Source organism: Gastrolobium bilobum, unplaced genomic scaffold (assembly GCF_033153095.1).
Source record: "Gastrolobium bilobum isolate Gb01-03AN ecotype WA unplaced genomic scaffold, APGP_CSIRO_Gbil_v1 utg2170, whole genome shotgun sequence".
Taxonomy (NCBI): Eukaryota; Viridiplantae; Streptophyta; class Magnoliopsida; order Fabales; family Fabaceae; genus Gastrolobium; species Gastrolobium bilobum.
In genome coordinates this window covers 79,457-98,279 of record NW_026897622.1, presented here as the reverse complement: position 1 = coordinate 98,279, position 18,823 = coordinate 79,457, and the positions used below count along the sequence as shown (strand labels likewise).

General features: G+C 35.1%; 2 protein-coding genes and 1 non-coding gene across 4 annotated transcripts; 1 reads left to right on the top strand and 2 right to left on the bottom strand.

Moving 5' to 3' along the window:
* Window positions 1–2,346: 2,346 nt before the first annotated feature.
* On the bottom strand, window positions 2,347–11,025 carry LOC133308686 (phosphopantothenate--cysteine ligase 2-like). 2 transcript variants are annotated; one of them, XM_061509354.1, is made up of 10 exons: window positions 10,710–11,025; window positions 10,463–10,610; window positions 10,221–10,344; window positions 10,056–10,100; window positions 9,889–9,974; window positions 9,396–9,448; window positions 9,192–9,251; window positions 4,606–4,707; window positions 3,406–3,525; window positions 2,351–2,895 (listed from the first exon to the last, which is right to left on the bottom strand). In XM_061509354.1, exons 2-10 carry the CDS (start codon window positions 10,599–10,601, stop codon window positions 2,644–2,646), a joined length of 981 nt encoding a protein of 326 aa, XP_061365338.1. In that variant the 5' UTR covers window positions 10,602–10,610; window positions 10,710–11,025; the 3' UTR covers window positions 2,351–2,643. The 2 variants fall into 2 exon arrangements, with proteins under 2 accessions (XP_061365339.1, XP_061365338.1); XM_061509355.1 differs by lacking the exon at window positions 10,710–11,025 and having other exon boundaries at window positions 2,347–2,895; window positions 10,056–10,119; window positions 10,463–10,600.
* Window positions 11,026–12,761: 1,736 nt separating this feature from the next.
* TRNAW-CCA (transfer RNA tryptophan (anticodon CCA)) lies at window positions 12,762–12,833 on the bottom strand. Its single transcript has one exon. It is a non-coding gene; the product is annotated as a tRNA-Trp (tRNA).
* A 173-nt stretch (window positions 12,834–13,006) lies between these two features.
* On the top strand, window positions 13,007–15,284 carry LOC133308699 (inactive RHOMBOID-like protein 8). Its single transcript, XM_061509375.1, has 6 exons — window positions 13,007–13,266; window positions 13,591–13,754; window positions 13,889–14,052; window positions 14,128–14,399; window positions 14,518–14,644; window positions 15,165–15,284. The coding sequence occupies exons 1-6, from the start codon at window positions 13,010–13,012 to the stop codon at window positions 15,282–15,284; spliced, it is 1,104 nt and encodes a 367-aa protein (XP_061365359.1). The 5' UTR covers window positions 13,007–13,009.
* Window positions 15,285–18,823: the final 3,539 nt, after the last annotated feature.

The window sequence follows — 18,823 nt, the reverse complement described above, 5'->3', positions numbered from 1 at the left end:
TCTGTGATGCTGATTAGGGGAGTGATCCTGATGATCGAAGGTCAACCTCTGGTGCCTGTATCTTTTTGGGATCCAATCTCATATCTTGGTGGTCCAAAAAGTAGTCTCTTGTAGCCAGGTCCACTGCTGAAGCTGAATACAAAAGCATGGCTCTAGTATGTGCAGAAATATTGTGGATCAAGTCTCTTTTTCAGGAGTTGCAGTTGTCCCTTTCTATTCCTCACATTCTGTGTGACAACCTCAGTGCTGTAGCTATAGCACATAATCCAATTTTACATGCTCGCACCAAGCATCTTGAGTTGGATTTACATTTTCTTCGTGAAAAGTTTGTAGCTAAGGATATACAAGTATCGCATATACCTGCCATGAATCAATTGGCAGATACATTTACCAAGCCTTTCCCTTCAGCCTTCTTTGCTGATTTCCGAACCAAGCTCGGAGTCTTGGATTCTGTTCCACCTCTCCAACACTGCTAAGCTTGAGGGGGAGTATTGGATATTAATTAGATATTAATTCTCTGGTTGTAACTTATCTTGTTTGTACCAGACTTAGCTGATCTCCTACTTTTGTACAAGTTGTACCAGCTGTTAGTTTGTTATAGGACAATTATTAAATTGTTAGAATTGCTGAGTCAGCAATTCAGTTAGCTCTAGTCTATATATAATGTTCCCTATTCTTTCTCTTGTAATGATTCATTTTCTGAACTTTGTGCTAATAAGAAAGATTATTTCTCAGATCTCTCACTCTAGTTTCTCTCACTTTCTCTCATTTTCTCTCATTTTCCTTTCATGATCAAATTCTGATAGTACTTTCTTTATTAGAGTAAGTAGAGTTAACCTCTAAAAATTGTGCTAACTTGCAAGGTTAATGTATTTTGGAAGGGGGATTCGAAGGCAAGAAAATGAGAAGGTGAAAGACTTGTCCACTTGATTTATGTTTTTCTTTTTCGTCGAATCCCTCGTACCGATAGACTGTAAAGTATCATTCTGTAAAAAGATAAATTTTAGATTTTTAGGAAACTCACGTTGAGAATCTTAGTTACCTACGTTTGGTATATGGATTCTTAAAAAATTTCTAGGAAAATGAAATTCTTGGGAATTAAAATTGTTAATAAGGATCCCATGAAATAATATTATCAGGTGGATGGTGTTTTTGGATTATCACCTGGTGAGAAATTTTTACATAATTTATATAATATAAATAGAGGAAGGTTAGATTTACAACCTATTTTTGTTTACAACTTTTTATAACCATAATCTTAACTGTTGATTTCCGTCAATCAACGGTTATTATTTTCGCAAATTAAATTTATTAATTAATTATTAATTCACAATAAATAATATCCGTCGATTGACAAAAATCAACAGTTAAGATTATGGTTGTAAAAGATTGTAAATAAAAATAGGTTGTAAGTATAACCATCCTCATATAAATAACCTTACTTTATTATTTTCATGACTAAAATACTCTCTCTTGTTAAATCCCTAGCTATAATATTTTCTGCTTCACGCTGTTTCGCTCCGGTGACCCTTTTGTGGCATATTAGAAATTGTTTTTAAAAATTTATCAAATGTTAATTTTGTAAAATAAACCCAAATTCCTAGGAGTCATTGACAATCAACCGAACATAGAATCAGAAAATTTGAGCAACATTCATGTGAATATTTTGGCCCACCAAATAACTTTATAATAATATTTTTGAGAAATTTATTTTCCCAACATATTTTCAAGAATCGTGATTCAAGGAACAAATGTTTTTCTCAAACTTCATGTAAACCAATCCGCGACCCATAGAATCTGCCTCCTTTCGCTATTGAAAATAGCACGTGCATATGTTTTGAACTATTCGAGAAATAATAAGGAAAATGAGATAAAATGAGTCCACACAGCTATTAAATTGTGCGTAAATTTATACCAAAAAATTTTAATTTGATAGTATCAAGGTCGATTAATTAAGATAACACTACCCATTATTTCTGATGACCATCACTTGAACCGAAATTCTGGCTTAGTGATTATGTCAATTGATTCCACAACTACCATTTCCAATAGCTCATGTTAAAATACCTAAACATCCAACTTTTCGACTCAGTGGTGGTGTTAGTTGCAATAACAATAACACCACTTGCTTTAAAAATAAAATTTGTCATTTAAATACAAATGACAAATAACTTACTTAGCCTTAAGCCCTTAACAACCCGAAAACATTTGTATTCACTGACTCTGCATCCAATGATTAATTCAGTAATAAAAATCTCTTTGGTCTTAACCGGAAAATACAAAAATTGAACCAAATGTTTCACTACACACATTTAACTTCAATATTATCAATTATGCCAAAAGAGGGAGCCCAATCGGCAATGAGAAGAATCACAAAAATACCATGCAAAGTTAATACATTTGCTGAAGTCATGTCATCTAATAAATCTCAACTATTCAATGATAAATCCACGGTCATAATTTTAGTAATAAAACTTGTAAAACAAAAAAGACAAAATCTTTAAATTAATAATTTTGGTGATAAAACTTGTAAAAAAAAAAAACCTTTAAATTAATTGCTGACTATTGATCTATAATTGAACTACTGAGATTATGTTAAAATTGAATATGAGAGGAGGATTCATTCTCAAGTAGGAGCCAAAGTCATTCCCTAGACTCATCTACCGAATCCTTAATGTAAATGGTATGTCTCTCCGAAAGAAGGTTAATCAGGGGATTCTCTACGTCATTAAGAGGCTGACTCTTATCTCGCTGAACAGTAATCTTCTCAGCACTAGTGACAACCACCACTTGCTCCTTGCGATTTGAGAGTTCATTTGCAACAACTGCATGCATCTTGTACTTTTCAAGAGCTGTAACAGCCTTATTTAGAAGAATGTTTGAATCTGTCTCTAACTGTCAGTCAAGGAGGGAAGGTAAATCTTAGTCAAGCCAGTTTCAATGTGTCAAGGTATTTATATATAATTTTATTCTAAGTTTGGATGTCTGTTGTTGAAAAACAGAAAAATAACCTCGCTAACTTGAATACTTGATCAGTATTAAGTGGGGTCTTTTGATCCTCACAGGGGATCATATTTTATATCTCAAAAGGTTCATTTTTATTTCTACATATCCTAAGCAGAAAAAACATAGATAATGAAGTTCCTTTAGAAAATTAGTATTAATTATGTTAGTCTATTCTTCTATTACTGCAGATATGAGACTTGCTGATTTGCGAGGCATCATTACATGTGGGGTTAGACTAAACTTATTTTCACCCATGTTTTTTGAGGCAAAACTCTCAACTTCCCATATGAAGACATTTTTGCTATTTTAATTGGTAATAACTGCAGTTTAGTATTTGTGAAATGGTATAGATCCATATAGATTTTTTTTAAGTCTTATATTTCCAAATACCATCAATACCTTGAAAGATATGCAGAAAGCCAAGGGAGCCCAATCTTTCCTGAGCACTGACAACATTTTTGGCACTTGAACTAGTTTCACATCCAAAAGGTGAGATCCTGACTGAATTTTGTGCTCTACCTGCAGGATTAATACACAACAAGTTGACATTTCCAACTTAAGTAAATCTTATCATTGAAATGTTATAATTCCAACCTCCTAGCACTATAGTGCAACTTTTTGTTAATAATCAACCATATGTAAACAATTTTTATTGGAGGAGGGATATTCTAACTACCAAAATTTTTCACTACTAACTTAGTACTTATCTAATCACCATTAGATTAACATTTTCTCTCTCTTTAAAAACTTTTTAACATTCTCTCTCTTTGATCCAATGGTGATGTGATGAGTAGTAAGTTAGTAGTGAGAGTTTTTGGTAGTTAGAATATCCCCACTCTTTTTATTGTTCCATAAATGTATGTCTGCCTATCTTGACATCTTTGATGCACTTATCAATCTACAGCCATGGGAGTTTTAAAGTTCCACATACTTCTAGAATGGTTTTAGCCTAGAAAGTCCTTCCAGTTCTAGGGTTTGGCAAGGGCCTTACAAGTTGTACGAATAGTGTACAGCCACTACTCAAATTCCATGCCTTACTGAAATTGAAGCATGACCAGTAAAGTTTTGTGACGTTTCACTACACAAATTTTATCTTCGTGCAAGCAGCAGTGCAGAATTCTTCGTGGAATAATAAATCTATTGTCCCTTAACCATAGTAGTTAATTGCGCTACAATAGCGCCGCGAGCCGCGCCGTATGGGCGTTGCGGTGCCTCGCCGCAAGACACCGCGCCGTATGGGCTTTGTGGCCATATTGCTGTCATAAGGCAAAATATCAATTTTGTCCTAAATTTAAATGTGTAATAGAAAAAATTTAAGGGTTTTTTAGTCTATCCGCGTCTCTCTCTATCACTTCTGCTATCTCTGCCTTTGAAAAATGTTTCTTTTTGTCATTATTTTTGTCATATATCTATTCCGCTATTTCCGCAACCGCAACCCGCTATAACGCTATAGCGTTTTTTGGGGTTGGCCGCGACATGCCGCAATCCGCATTTGATAACTATGCCCTTAACCAATTACGGAATCACTTAAATCAAGATCATAACCAGTAAGGCATTAAAACTTTCATGGAATGAATAATTAACGTGTCATATTTATACCATGTCTTTCCAAGGAAGATAATAGTCAGATACAGCAGCAGCAAGATAGAACATCGCATGCGGGCCAATACACCTCATTGAGATTGCAACCATTTGCAACATCTGCAAAAACAAAAGGCAATCAGCAATGACTATTTAGCAATAACAAATCTACTGATTAAACACCTAGAATTAAAAGTTACAATATGTAGAAAATCAGAATCCAAACATGTTTCCGTTTTTATTTCCTATTAATTAGGATTGATTATGATTGATTAGGATTGATTGTGAATGATTAGAATTGATTGTGATTAGGATTGATTAGTCATCGCTTAGTCATTCTTAGCGATTCTCTCTTGTATAAATACTCACTCATGTAAATTATTCAAAATCAATATATACAGAAACTTCTTTTCAATATGGTATCAAGAGCGGGTTCGTTCCTACCATAATTCAAATCTGAAATAACCATCCAAACACTTTCATCACCGTCAAACACCTCCTTGAATCTGTCCAACACAGAAACCTAGTCTACTGATCTCCGATCAAGAAAGTGAGGTGACCATTCGACTCAGAAGGATCCGACGAGTCGACCGCCGCTGGACCCATCGCCGTCAACCGCCGCCACGCGCCGTCACACGCGCGGCCAGTTTCCGGCGCGTGAGCTCCACGCGCCGCCTTCCCAACGTCTTTTTCCGCCGCGACTTGCACAGACCTTCTCGCCGGCTTCTCCCCTTCCTGTTCCAGAGGTCAGATCAAAAATTTACAAAACTTGATTTTTCATCAACGGTCAACCCTTCTCTTTCTATTCATGGCTTCCTCAAAACACTCTTCCTCCTACTCTAATGGTGTCTTTCTTAGCAAGACTAAGTTTGAACAACTTCAGAGACTTTTGACTCAACCTCCTAAGGCCACTAGTCATGTGGTCCAGCAAGGTACAACTTTCCATGTTGATAGTCAAAATCATTGGATCCTTGATTCTGGAGCCTCTGATCATATGACATGTAATCTTGGCTTGTTTTGTTCATACACTCCATATTCTGAACCTTCTCGGGTCAAGATCGCCGATGGCAGTTTTTCCCAGATTGCGGGACATGGAACCATTAAACTTTCTGAGCTGATTACTTTGACATCATTTCTTTATGTTCCTTCTCTGACTTGTAATCTCATTTCTATTAGCAAGCTCACCTCTGAGTTGCATTGCTTTGCTAAATTCTTTCCACATGGTTGTGTTTTTCAGGAACAGGACTCCGAGAGGATGATTGGCAGTGCTAGAGAGGATGGTGGACTTTACTACTTTGAGGAGGATGTGACTCATGAAGCTGTTTTCGTAGAAAAAAATTCTATGTTTCCTTTTGATTCATGTAATGATGTTATGATGTGGCATCGTAGGCTAGGCCATCCAAATTTTATTTATCTTCAGAAGTTGTTGCCAAACTTATTTATTCATAAAAGTCCAAGTTTGTTTTCTTGTGATATTTGTCAACTTGCCAAGCATACTCGTGCTCATTATCCTTCTAAAGTTCACCATGACTCTTCCCCATTTTCCTTAATTCATAGTGACATATGGGGTCCAGCCCGTGTTAAAAATATTTCAGGTACTCGATGGTTCATTACCTTCATTGATGACCATTCTCGAGTCTGTTGGGTGTATCTTCTAAACGATAATTCCGATGCTGCATCCGTGTTTAAAAAATTTCATGCCATGGTTCAAACCCAATTCCAAGTTGCTATACAAATTCTTCGTACAGATAATGGCAAAGAGTATTTTAACTCTATTCTTGGAGAATATCTTTCCCAACATGGCATCCTTCACCAAAGCTCGTGTCCTGACACACCCCAACAAAACGGAGTTGCGGAAAGAAAAAACCGACATCTCCTTGAAGTTGCTCGGGCTCTTATGTTTACCACGAGTGTTCCTAAATATCTTTGGGGAGAGGCAGTTCTCACTGCCTCGTATCTGATAAATCGAATGCCATCTCGCATTCTGAAATTTCAGTCTCCTCTTTCTAGTCTTGTTCGTATCTGCCCTTCCTTCCGAGGTGTCTCCTCCTTACCTCTCAAGTTATTTGGTTGCGTTGCATTTGTCCATATTCCCTCCCATCAACGGTCTAAGCTTGATCCTAAGTCTCTCCAGTGTGTCTTTATTGGTTATTCTCCTACTCAACGTGGCTATAAATGTTATTCACCCTCTCTTCGTAAGGTCTTTGTCTCTATGGATGTCACTTTTTCTGAAAATGACCCTTTCTTCCCCTCGACTTCTCTTCAGGGGGAGATAGGAGTAGATGAAGATCAGTCATGGGAACCTACTGATGCCACGGTATTACCTCTAATTTTGGAAACAGGGGGAGCTACAGAATCCTCACCATCAGGAGCCTTCTCAAAATGGGGACAAGTTTATAGCAGGCGAAAGCCTCCTCAAAGTGTGAATAACCCAGAGCCTCTACACTGCCAGGATTCTGAACCATGTTCTAGTTCCAGCACCCCAATACTTGAGTGTCATGGTGAAAATGATCTACACTTGCCCATTGCTCTCAGAAAAGGTACTCGATCTTGTACTACTCATCCTATTTCTAATCATATTTCATATGGAAAGTTGTCCCCAGGGTTTCGTGCTTTCAATACTATGTTGGATAGTACAAAGATACCGAGAAATATACATGAGGCTCTCAATGATAAAAAATGGAGGGATGCTGTCTTTGAAGAAATGAATGCTTTAAAAAGAAATGGAACTTGGGAGATAGTGACCCTACCCAAAGGAAAGCAGGCAGTAGGATGCAAATGGGTGTTTACAATAAAATTCAATGCAGATAATAGCATCAACAGATACAAGGCAAGATTGGTTGCAAAGGGTTTCACTCAGACTCATGGGATAGATTATCATGAGACTTTTGCTCCGGTTGCTAAAGTCAATACCATCCGAGTTCTCTTATCTCTTGCTGCCAATCTAGATTGGCCTCTGCAACAGTTAGATGTGAAGAATGCATTCCTAAATGGTGACTTACATGAAGAAGTCTATATGGATCCTCCACCTGGTTTTGAAAAGGGAAATGGATCAGTGTGTAAACTAAAAAAGTCTCTATATGGATTGAAACAGTCTCCCAGAGAATGGTTCGACAAATTCACACAAGCAGTCAAAAGAAGAGGCTTCATTCAAGCACAGACTGATCATACTCTCTTCCACAAACACTCTAAGGATGGTAAAATTGCTATTCTTATTGTATACGTAGATGATATAATTCTTACAGGTGATGATATTGAGGAATTGAACACCTTGAAGAAATTTCTAGCAGCTCAATTTGAACTCAAAGACCTTGGCACTCTCAAATATTTCCTTGGTATGGAAGTTGCTAGAAGCAAAACAGGCATCACTCTAACACAAAAAAAATATGTTCTAGATCTTTTGTTGGAAACAGGAATGTTAGGGTGTAAACCTGCTGAGACACCTGTGGAACCTAATACCAAGTTAGGTATTGAAGATGGGAATGAGGTGGATAAAGAACAATATCAGCGATTGGTTGGTAAACTAATCTACTTATCTCATACGCGTCCTGACATTGCCTTTGCGGTGAGTATGATTAGTCAATTCATGCACTCACCCAAGGAGAAGCATCTTAGTGCAGTCTATAGGGTGCTTAGATACCTCAAGAATACTCCAGGAAGAGGATTATTCTTTAAAAAGGGGTATAAAAGGACAATTGAAATCTACACTGATGCAGATTGGGCAGGCTCATCAGTAGACAGGAGATCTACCTCAGGCTATTGCACCTATGTGTGGGGAAATCTTGTTACTTGGAGAAGCAAAAAGCAAACAGTGGTTGCAAGAAGTAGTGCTGAAGCAGAATTTCGAGCTTTATCTCATGGAGTTTGTGAAGGAATCTGGTTGAGAAGACTTCTTCAAGAGTTGAAGATTTCATATTCCCTACCAATAAAACTATATTGTGACAACAAGGCAGCTGTTAGCATTGCTCAAAATCCTGTGCATCATGATCGAACAAAGCACGTGGAAGTTGATCGTCACTTCATCAAAGAAAAATTAAATGATGGAAGTGTGCGTTTGATATATGTTCCAACCAAAGAGCAAACGGCAGATATCCTTACCAAGGGCCTACACCGTCCAGCATTCGAAGACTTGATTGGCAAGTTGGGAATGATCAATATTTACCTCCCAACTTGAGGGGGAGTGTAGAAAATCAGAATCCAAACATGTTTCCGTTTTTATTTCCTATTAATTAGGATTGATTATGATTGATTAGGATTGATTGTGATTGATTAGAATTGATTGTGATTAGGATTGATTAGTCATCGCTTAGTCATCGCTTAGTCATTCTTAGCGATTCTTTCTTGTATAAATACTCACTCATGTAAATTATTCAAAATCAATATATACAGAAACTTCTTTTCAATACAATAAAACAAGAAGTGGCTCTATCTTGCAATCTGACGAACACATGAAAATCAAAAGGCAATAATTCAATCAAACTCCATGGTTGATTGCCAGTAAACACCCTGACAGACAGAGAATGAGAATATACACCATACAAGAGATTTCATTATTTGTTGCATCTAATGGATACATACACTTTACAAACATGACTAAAACTAACCTGGAGATACTCAAATATGGTGCTGAAAGGAAGTTTCAACATGTAACCACCTGCCACTGCCTGCAGTAGAATGAAAAAAACCCCAATGAGGCTACAAGTATATCTAAATAATGTAAAGCTGATGAACCATTAATTAAAAGAGACAAGGAAATCACAGAAAAAAAAAAGACATTTAAATCACAAAACCCAATCCACAGATCATACAGTATGATGATCCACGATGACCCTCTTCACTGCTTCAGAATAAGCCTCGCAAACTGAACCATTGAACAGAATTCGGCAAAAATCAAGACAACCACAGTTGTTTGTATAAAATAGCAATACAAGGAAGAAATGAAGTAGGCATACTAAGTAAATAGTCACAAAATAACAAATGAAGTATAAATCTTTGAGTAGCATTCATCCAAGGACTAGGAAAGCACAATTTTTGAAGAAATTATATAGGTGCACTTATGGTAGCCTCTAATGGATCATAATTAAGAGATAGACTCATCTAGAAAAAATTTGCTCCAGAGAAACTTAACACCACCACTCCATACAATTAATAACATGCATTGTCAAGTATTTCAGTCCATCATGATACCAAGTGCATTGCAAATGTTATATATAATGTGCAAGATTGCTCATAGGATTATAGGTATTAGTTTATTTATCATTTTATGGCAAGAGAAGAGGAAAAAAAACAAAAACTACAAACCTTGAAAGTTTGAATCCTTGGTGGGCTCGAAGCATTCAAGTAAGGGATCGTCAGGAAGGGATCTGGAAAATGGCTGGAAACTTCCCCTGCATAAATATTTATTGTTAATCAACAAACCTAAAAGAGTCCACACCAACATATAAAACAATAAGAAAAGTCTACGTCACCTCCGGTACAGAAAGATAACAGCATATCCAGCCTTCAGAAAATACCTAAAACACAACCAGCAACCTATTCTTCTCAAGAAATTTAAATAAAGAATAACAAAAGCTTTTTCTTTTCTTTTCCTTTTTTAAAAAAAAAAAAAAAAGAACAAGATGAATGCAACATACTCTGTGGATGTGGCCCCTCTGTGACCTGAACTGAAGTTGTCAACATAGCGGACACACCGTTGCTCCAATGGAGCAGTGGTACCACCAGACGTCACACAAACAATTCTCTTAGCTTCCCCATTAGCTGAGGGACCAAAATCCACAACACATTATTTAAAAATTCATCAGGGAAGCATCACAAAAAATAAATAATAATATTAAATGAAAATGCATAATTCAATGTTTGTAAGGAATCAACTAGCCTGATGGGGAAGAATTCCGTTCAATGAATTGATTCAATTTTAGAGTTACTTCATGACTGCAATGCCAAGGAGGAGCAGAGTCAAAAAAGGCTTTGACTTGTGTTTCAATAGGAGCTTCCAATCCGTTTAATTTATCCATCAAAATCGCCTACATAAAAATTGCATGCAAACAACTCATCATCCAAAAAAGAAAGTTAAATTGAACCAAAATTAAATAAGGAAATAATATGATGAACTCAAAATTCACCTCTCACGAAATCGGAATAAGCGCAAAATCCAAATGGAAGAGAACCCTAACTCAGTGTTGGATGTATGTATGTATGTACCTTTGAGGAGCGTTTGGGTATTTATAGAGTTGTTTAGGCAAAGGTAGTAGTAGCGTTTGAGTGGGAATCAATCTCCGTAAGTGGTAGATCCTAATCTGGTAGTTACAAATTCGAATTTTGATTTGAAACAATCGGTGATTGATTTCATTTTCTAAGCTAGTTCAGAGAAAATGAGCAAGCACGTGTACAGTTATTAAAACCGCTACGCTACCAAAGGAGAAGATTGAAATTTGAATAGCCGACGAGACGGGCAGGATTATTAGTTTTCTAAGGTCGTACATTACCCAAATTAATGTTTCTAACTACATGTGTCAATCTTAGTAACTATATATATATATATATATATATAATTCCCGCCGTTCGAAAAAAAAAATATATATATATATATATTTCTCAAGCTGTTTCAAGATATATTTATCTTCGGTTATTACAAAATTACGTCATTTTATTTATTTATTTTTTATATTAATTAATTCAATTTTGAATTGTTATAATTTTTTTTTTCTCTTTCTTCCTATATCATCATTGATCTATCTTTGTACGGTTATGGTTTAATAGCTGAAGATAAAATTATCTAGAAATGATAAGCCCAAATTTTTTTTTCCTTAATTATTTTAGAAATTAAGTACTTTTTACAAAAAAATAAAATAAAAAATTTGATTTTGAAAAAAATATATGAGTTTTAACTTAAGCTAAAATTTTGGCTTAAGATTTTTTCCTTTTTTAAAACTTTTATTTTTTTTTCATCCAAACGAACACTTAATTACATTGTCATCCTAGTTGTGAAGTTTCCATATATATATATATATATATATATGAAAAAGTATTTGTCATTTTAAATGACAGAAAGTTATGTCATTTTAAGAGAGATACAGACACAAAAAATTTGAATTTTAAATTAAAAAAAATCACCTACTTTCTCTCTCACATGATTTCCATTTTTCTGTGTCTGTATCTCTTCTAAAATGACATAACTTATGTCATTTAAAATGACAAACACTAAACCTATATATATATATATATATATATATATATATATGTATGTATATATAAATATTTCTGCAGTTAATGTAGATAAGTTATCTACATTTACTTCTAAAACGACGTCGTTTTGAAATTAAAAGATTAAAAATTTATAATTATAAAGACTATAATAATATTAAAATAAATTAAAATTATAAAAACACCGTGATATTATAAGAGTTGGATAAATATATATAATGATTGATTTCATAATTTAAAAGTCGATATGCTTGCAATAGATTTATTTTTATATTTTAGAAAATTCAATACAGAATATTTATCATCAATCATATAATGAAGAAACGAAAAAATAATTAATATCATGGAATAGTAATAAAAATATCCAATAACGAAAAGGTTTAGTTAATAATTATTTTAAATTTTGTATTAATATATGAAAATATAAATCTACATTAGATTTTGCTTTATCAATAAACTAATGTTTACTGCTCATCCATTGTATTTTTTTTTTTAATTTTTATGTAATAGTGAAAAAATAATTACAAATTAAAAAAAAAACTATATTTCTTTGACATGTCAATGCATTCAAGAATATCTAAAGGCAATTATAATGGTAAAATAATTATTTTTGTAATTTCTGTAATATATTGTATCATAGTTTAATTGAATGATAATATTTTAAAAAAATGTGATAAAATGAACAAATTCATTTTATAATAGCATAGACGATATAGATATATAGGATAATAATATAGGTAAATTAATGCAATTTTAGAATTTGTTTGTTGTATTTTAGAAACATAAAAAAAAGTCGGCGCAGCAGCGCAAGACCGTAAAATCATGTGTAGTAACACAGCCCATTTATAAGCCCAATTATAAGGGAGTCGAGTCCAAACGCCACGTCAATACAGGCCCAAAATAAGAAAGAACAACGTAACGGAACCGAAGGATAAAAATTGATCCGTTGGTAGCTTTACGGATCGGGATTTTGAACCCGACGTGAATCGAACACGCAACCTTCTGATCTGGAGTCAGACGCGCTACCATTGCGCCACGGATCCGGTTGTGGAATTTCATGTTTATTTAATTTATACTTTATGATAAAATAAAACAATAAACAAAACAAGAATTCCCGCCAAATTCAACTAAAATAACCAACTATTTCCACTATCTCTTTCTCTTTCTATCTCTCTCGCTCTGCCTTGGAGATAGAATCTTGAATTTTCGTGGAAAATCCATGGCGGAAAGTTCGGAATTCGTTGACTTAAAGCTGTCTCCTGCATCTGATAAGAGGATTCCGTTGGTGAAATCTAGACGAGGCGATACATGGGTGGTTTCAGTGTTCGTAATAATCCAGATTGGGGTTTTCATAGCAACGATGCTTGTTAATGACTGTTGGACCAATTCTCACGGTGATTGTGCTCTCCAAGCTCTCGGAAGGTTCTCGTTTCAGCCTCTCTCCGAGAATCCCCTCTTAGGTCCTTCCCAGTCCAAGTGAGAGAAACCGTTTCTTTTCACTTTCTTGATTCTGTTCTATCCTATCCTTACTTTTCACTCACTGCACTACACGCTGCTCTGTTTATTGTCTAATTTAGGTTTCACAGCGAATCGGTAACTAAAAGCAATTAATTAACTATTCAAGCTTGGCGGTTTGAGAAATTATTGTTAGCATGTTGGAATTGTATGGATATATTCTAAGATATAGGTTTTGATAGTTTGTGGTTTGAAGGAAATGATCACTGCTTGTTTATTTGGTGTGATAGATAACTTTGTTTATTCGTTACAAAATGATGGCTAAGGGTGTTATATTTACTGCAGGTTAGATGAAATGGGAGCTCTTAGAAAAACCTTTTTGACAGAATATCATCAGACTTGGCGTCTTTTCACATTTCCATTTTTGCATGCTGGACTGTTCCACCTTGTCGTCAATCTCTGCAGTGTGATCTATGTTGGAATTCACCTAGAGCAGGAGTTTGGACCACGTAATTTTTTTTAATTAACTTTTGGGTTTCAGATTTCCATTTCTAGTGTTTATTTTGATTAAATTGATACAGAAAATGATATTGAAATGCTTTGATAATGTTCAAAATTTATGAACGCTTCATTTTATTTGCAGTAAGGATTGGTATAATCTATACACTGTCTGCTTTTTTGGGTGCCTTGGTGGCTTCTCTTTTTCTCCAAAACACCCCAGCTGTTGGTTCTTCCGGTGCTTTATATGGATTACTGGGAACATTACTTTCCGAACTTGTTTGGAACTGGAAATTTCGTGTCAATAAGGTGCTTCTTCTTCCCCTCATTTTCTTTTCTCATTGATTTGCTTGGGTATCGATCCTTTTTATTGGTTGGGTGCAGATTTCAGCAATAGCATCATTAGTCGTTGTCTTTGTGTGCAATTTCGTCCTTGGTTTTCTACCTTACGTAGACAATTTTTCAAGCATTGGAGGTTTTATATCAGGATTCCTTCTTGGATCTGTTCTTTTAGTCAGCCCTCAGCTCCAACAAGTAGCTCCGAATAAAGGAGGTGTAATTGATTATGGTTTCAAAAGTTACATCAAGTTAAAGTTGAAGCAAAAGCTGGACAGACCAGTTCTCAGGATTGTTTCTCTTATCCTCTTCAGCCTATTGTATGTTGTTTTTACCTCTCTCTTTTTTTCTATTTAATTTGCATTGCTAGCTGTCGTCTATCACTAGTGCTTTTTTGCATGCTTCAAATCTTAGATAAGAAGCTTCTTCTCTTTGCAGATTGGCTGGTTGTCTTGTGGCAATTCTTTATGGAATCAACATCAACAGTTATTGCACATGGTGTCCGTATGTTGATTGTATACCTTTTACAAGCTGGCACTGCAAAGACATAGAAGCCTCTTGTGAGGTATACAGCTTACTTTTGGCATTTCCCAAATTAAAAATGCCTAACAAAATATCTATCACAAAGAAGAATTCTCTTTTACAACTGTATGAAAAATATACCTATGGCACATATGAATTCTTATAAACGGAACTTCACGGTAAGTTTGGCACTATTTACCAATTTTTACTGTGAAGAGAAGTCAATTGTTAGTTTGTTACCATGAACTGCTAGGTAATCACATATTCTAAAAAAAGTTAAATAGAATTAAGCCAAGACGGAATGCCAGCATACTAACATAGATGTGCTCAGTTGAACTTTTTCTTATCTAAGTTTACCTGTTTCGGCAACTAGGTAGTTGAAGTATTTCAACTTCCTTTCCACACAAAATGTTTTGGCAATTACCTAGCTATTTAATATTTATCAGTACACCATTGTTAAATATAGAAGTCACCGGGCATGCCCTCTATTAAGTTTACAGGAAGTTATTAATTCCTGAAGCGCAATGCTTTATGCTAATGTTGGTTATGTGCCACAACTGCAGACAATGGTGAGTAATGCTCAGCTGACAATGACCTGTTTGGGGAATGGCAACTTCAGGGTCTTTCCTTTTACCAACATCTCTCGGGCAAGGATTAATGATTTGTGCAATCTGGTATGCTAATGAGACAAGTTGTTCCAATGATTCTTTTTGCCCCAAATTACCAGGAAATGTTGGATAGCTGAAGATAGCTTTATATCTTACCAATTTGTCATATTCTTTTTTCTGGATATAAAGAGATAGAAGCTCGAGGAAACTGATTTGAGACAATTTGATGTCAAGAGTCTGTGGGGCTTGTCTTTGGCTGTAAATACCACCTGGGTATAACATTTCAAGTTCTTGAGCAAGATGAATCCATTTCAAGCTTTTATGAAATCGAAGTTGTGGGGAAATAAAAGATTTTGTTTCTTAATTGTCGTTTTTAGTAATTAGATAAATAATAATTTCACTTCGAAAAGCTTGGTTTTTCTCACTTTTTCCATTACAGGCATACTGTCATTTTCATCCCATTTTTAAAGGTTGAGTGACAGCTAGGACACTTGAAACCACTTTTCCAGCTCCTCTGAATTTCGGCTTCTTCTGTCATAACTCTTCAGTATCTAACTTTTGCCGTAACTGCATAAAGTTGTTATTGAGAATACACCGGCCGCCGCCGCCTTTACAGTTAAAGGCCATCAAGCCACAGTGCTGTAAATGAGTGCACTAAAGACTTTACAATCCATAGCGTGGGCCTATTCCCTACCCGAATATGTATTGTGTTCAAAGGTTCTGCACATTAAAGTGCCAAAACCTTCTGAGCAAATTGTGGATCCATTAAGTAAATGGAGCAGGTTTGTACATCGTACTGATTGCCAAACCAAGCAAGCAAATGAACCAACTTAAAAACAGAGATGGATAGGCAGAAGGTGTGGGCGAAAAAAGCAAGCTGCTGCCTTTTTTTTTTGGGTAGTTCTGAATTTTGTAATAGAAAACAATTGCAGGGCTCCACCTTAAAAAAAAGAAAAGAAAGAGAGATAGCCGCTGAAAAATTCAAGTTTTTTTCATTGGTCCGTGATACTGTCGGCTAAGAAAATATACACATTGGACTAGTGTACCTCTAGCGAAAACCATTAATATCCCCTCAAATACTTGAACTGTGCATTTGTATATGTGGTGGATACTTGAACTGTGCATTATATTGGGGTAGCAGTCTTAGTCCACTTAATACCCACTTTTTCTGTATGTGCTGGAACAGCTGGTTGCTCCTCCATGTCAACTGATCCGTCAAATTTTGAAGTGAAATTCAAGTCCCTAAAATAACAACTTTGATGGGTCTAAACTAAATTGCAAGATTTTAGGTTTTCAAAGGGACAATTATCTAAAAGCAGTTGTCCTGAATCCTGAAAATGTAAAATGGCCAATATTTGAGACACGTAAAAAAGTAATATTGTATAGACGAAAGTTTAATTGCCAAGAACCGTTGGGTCCCTCATGAAAATCAACTGGAGTGTCATCTATTAAAATGTGACACTGCTAAATGCTAACTGTAGCACCTCCTAGTGCATCAGCACCATTCGGTGGCAACCATTGGTTTTGGCGACATATGGCATCTTCTCATCATAGAGTCACATATTAAGTTGAAGAAGGAAAATTCACAAATCAAAATCACAATCACAATCATGAAAAAGGGCAGTTCAAACACCCCCGCCTGCTCACATAAAAAGCCTCCCTAAGTTGCCCCATATATAGAGCCTAGGAGCACTAGCAATCCTTGCATTCCCATAAATGCGTAGTTGATGGTTTTTTAAGCTTTTTTCCTGAAAGAAAAGCTATATAATTATAGAAACCTCCCCTTTTTAGGGGAGGAGAAAGGAACTAAAAGATAACAATAGTGGGAGGGAATCCTGAAGTGGGTGAGCGTTTGGCTACACTCGTTGAACCAAAAAGAAAAAGCTCCAAAAAATTAAAAAATTAGAAATCCCTCCTTTGATAACCTTCACCATCAATGTTAGTCAAACATGGCAATAGGTTATATCATAATTATACACTTAAAAATTTGATCATTGGGTCCTTTCTTCTCATACAATAATTTCAAACCCTTTTACTTGTTTCTTAACAAGTAATATGCTAATTCGTTGACCATTAATGAGTCCATTCCCTTTTGCTTCTCTTGTGTCTCACACGCGTTCTCAAGCACAGACAAAACTAGTCCCACATACACAACGGGACCCAAAGATCTCAACTAGATGCTAGTTGAAAGGTGTGTGAATGATGGAAATTTACGTATATGCTTAGGAAGCCATGAGAAGTAGATGATAGTGGACGTGTTTGCACACACGATTATCCTTCTCTTTAATCTTCTCTAATCTCTTTGCTTCCCACTGTGTCGTTGATAAGTATTCAAGTAGTCGCACAAAGATGTTGGACGAAGAAATTGAGTCTGACCGCATCATCAGTGGTCATTAATAAATAGAGTGTACTACTATACCACTTTTATTATCAAACATCTCATCCCCACTTTGACAATGAAATAACATTAACAGAGCCATTGAGTTTTCAATTTCTTTGACTATTCACGAATTTTATTATAACGGTTAACATTTTTTTTTTTTTTTTATACCATCTTATGTCCGAAGTTCTAATGAAATTGACTAATCTGATTTTAAATTTGTATTTCTCCATCTTGTTTAGAAATTATAACTCTCAATATTCGAACTCATTATAAAATTCTTAGATAATAGTTAACAATTTAGTCCTAGGAAGGAAAAGAACATACAAATAATAGCACTACATGATTGGCTGCAGAATATTTATTTTGTTTTCATTAATTTAAACTGTTTCCGGAATGAAATATGAGGTGAAGTTTTTTTATAATAAAGTCATTAGGTGGGCTAGGAGAAAAGAAATCTTTAACTTTAGAAGGTCGAGAATATAATTATCATCCAGTTGTTTAGTTTGTGTGGGGACCCACCTGCTATATAATGCTAGCTACATTTTGCACTTTTACCTTAGCTTTAAAATACTTTTTCCCCGTTTCCCAAACAGGGCAGCGAATAAGTTGCTTATGTTTATGCTAAGTTAGTAGTGGGACTGTGGGAGAACATCTTCCTCCTAGAAATACAAAACTGCCCTTTATGATTAATTGATTGACAAAAAATATAAATATGAGACTAGATAATTCAATATGATTTGTCAATTTAATGATTATATTTAATCGAGTCTTGTGATGGACAAATGTTCAAGTAGGTATTTGACTAATAGACATGCTCCCACTTTTAGGTAACGGTAGGTGCAAAAAACGAAGATATGTAGAATAATAATATGAATTAATAAACTGCAATGAAAATTCTATTCCCATTCTACAGTTGAATAAGATTATAAAGGAATGAATTCTAATTTTTTTTTATTCTGATCGTAATTATCTCCTTGAGACAAGTCAATCTCGGATATTTTTAAAAGTATCAACTCTTTAAATTATTTATAAGACTAATTCTAAATCGGGACTTAATTACTATTTGCCTATCCTATACATGACTTTCATGTACATTAGCCATTTAAATCCTAATGAAATGGGTGTTCTTCTTCATGTCTATTATGCATAGGGTGTGACTTTCCTCAATATAAACTTTTGTTAAAAAAGAGAGGGTAAAATGCAAGATACCCCCATTAACTTTGATCATGTT

Excerpts from the sequence above, each read along its gene's own strand:
- LOC133308686 (XM_061509354.1), bottom strand. The coding sequence starts at position 10,601 with ATGGATAAATTAAACGGATTGGAAGCTCCTATTGAAACACAAGTCAAA. Across the intron at positions 9,975-10,055 it reads GTTATCTTTCTGTACCGGAG|GGGAAGTTTCCAGCCATTTT; the intron begins GTGACGTAGACT and ends ATATTTATGCAG. Across the intron at positions 3,526-4,605 it reads ATCTTCCTTGGAAAGACATG|GTAGAGCACAAAATTCAGTC; the intron begins GTATAAATATGA and ends TTAATCCTGCAG.
- LOC133308699 (XM_061509375.1), top strand. The coding sequence starts at position 13,010 with ATGGCGGAAAGTTCGGAATTCGTTGACTTAAAGCTGTCTCCTGCATCT. Across the intron at positions 14,400-14,517 it reads CTTATCCTCTTCAGCCTATT|ATTGGCTGGTTGTCTTGTGG; the intron begins GTATGTTGTTTT and ends TTCTCTTTGCAG. Across the intron at positions 14,645-15,164 it reads ACATAGAAGCCTCTTGTGAG|ACAATGGTGAGTAATGCTCA; the intron begins GTATACAGCTTA and ends CCACAACTGCAG.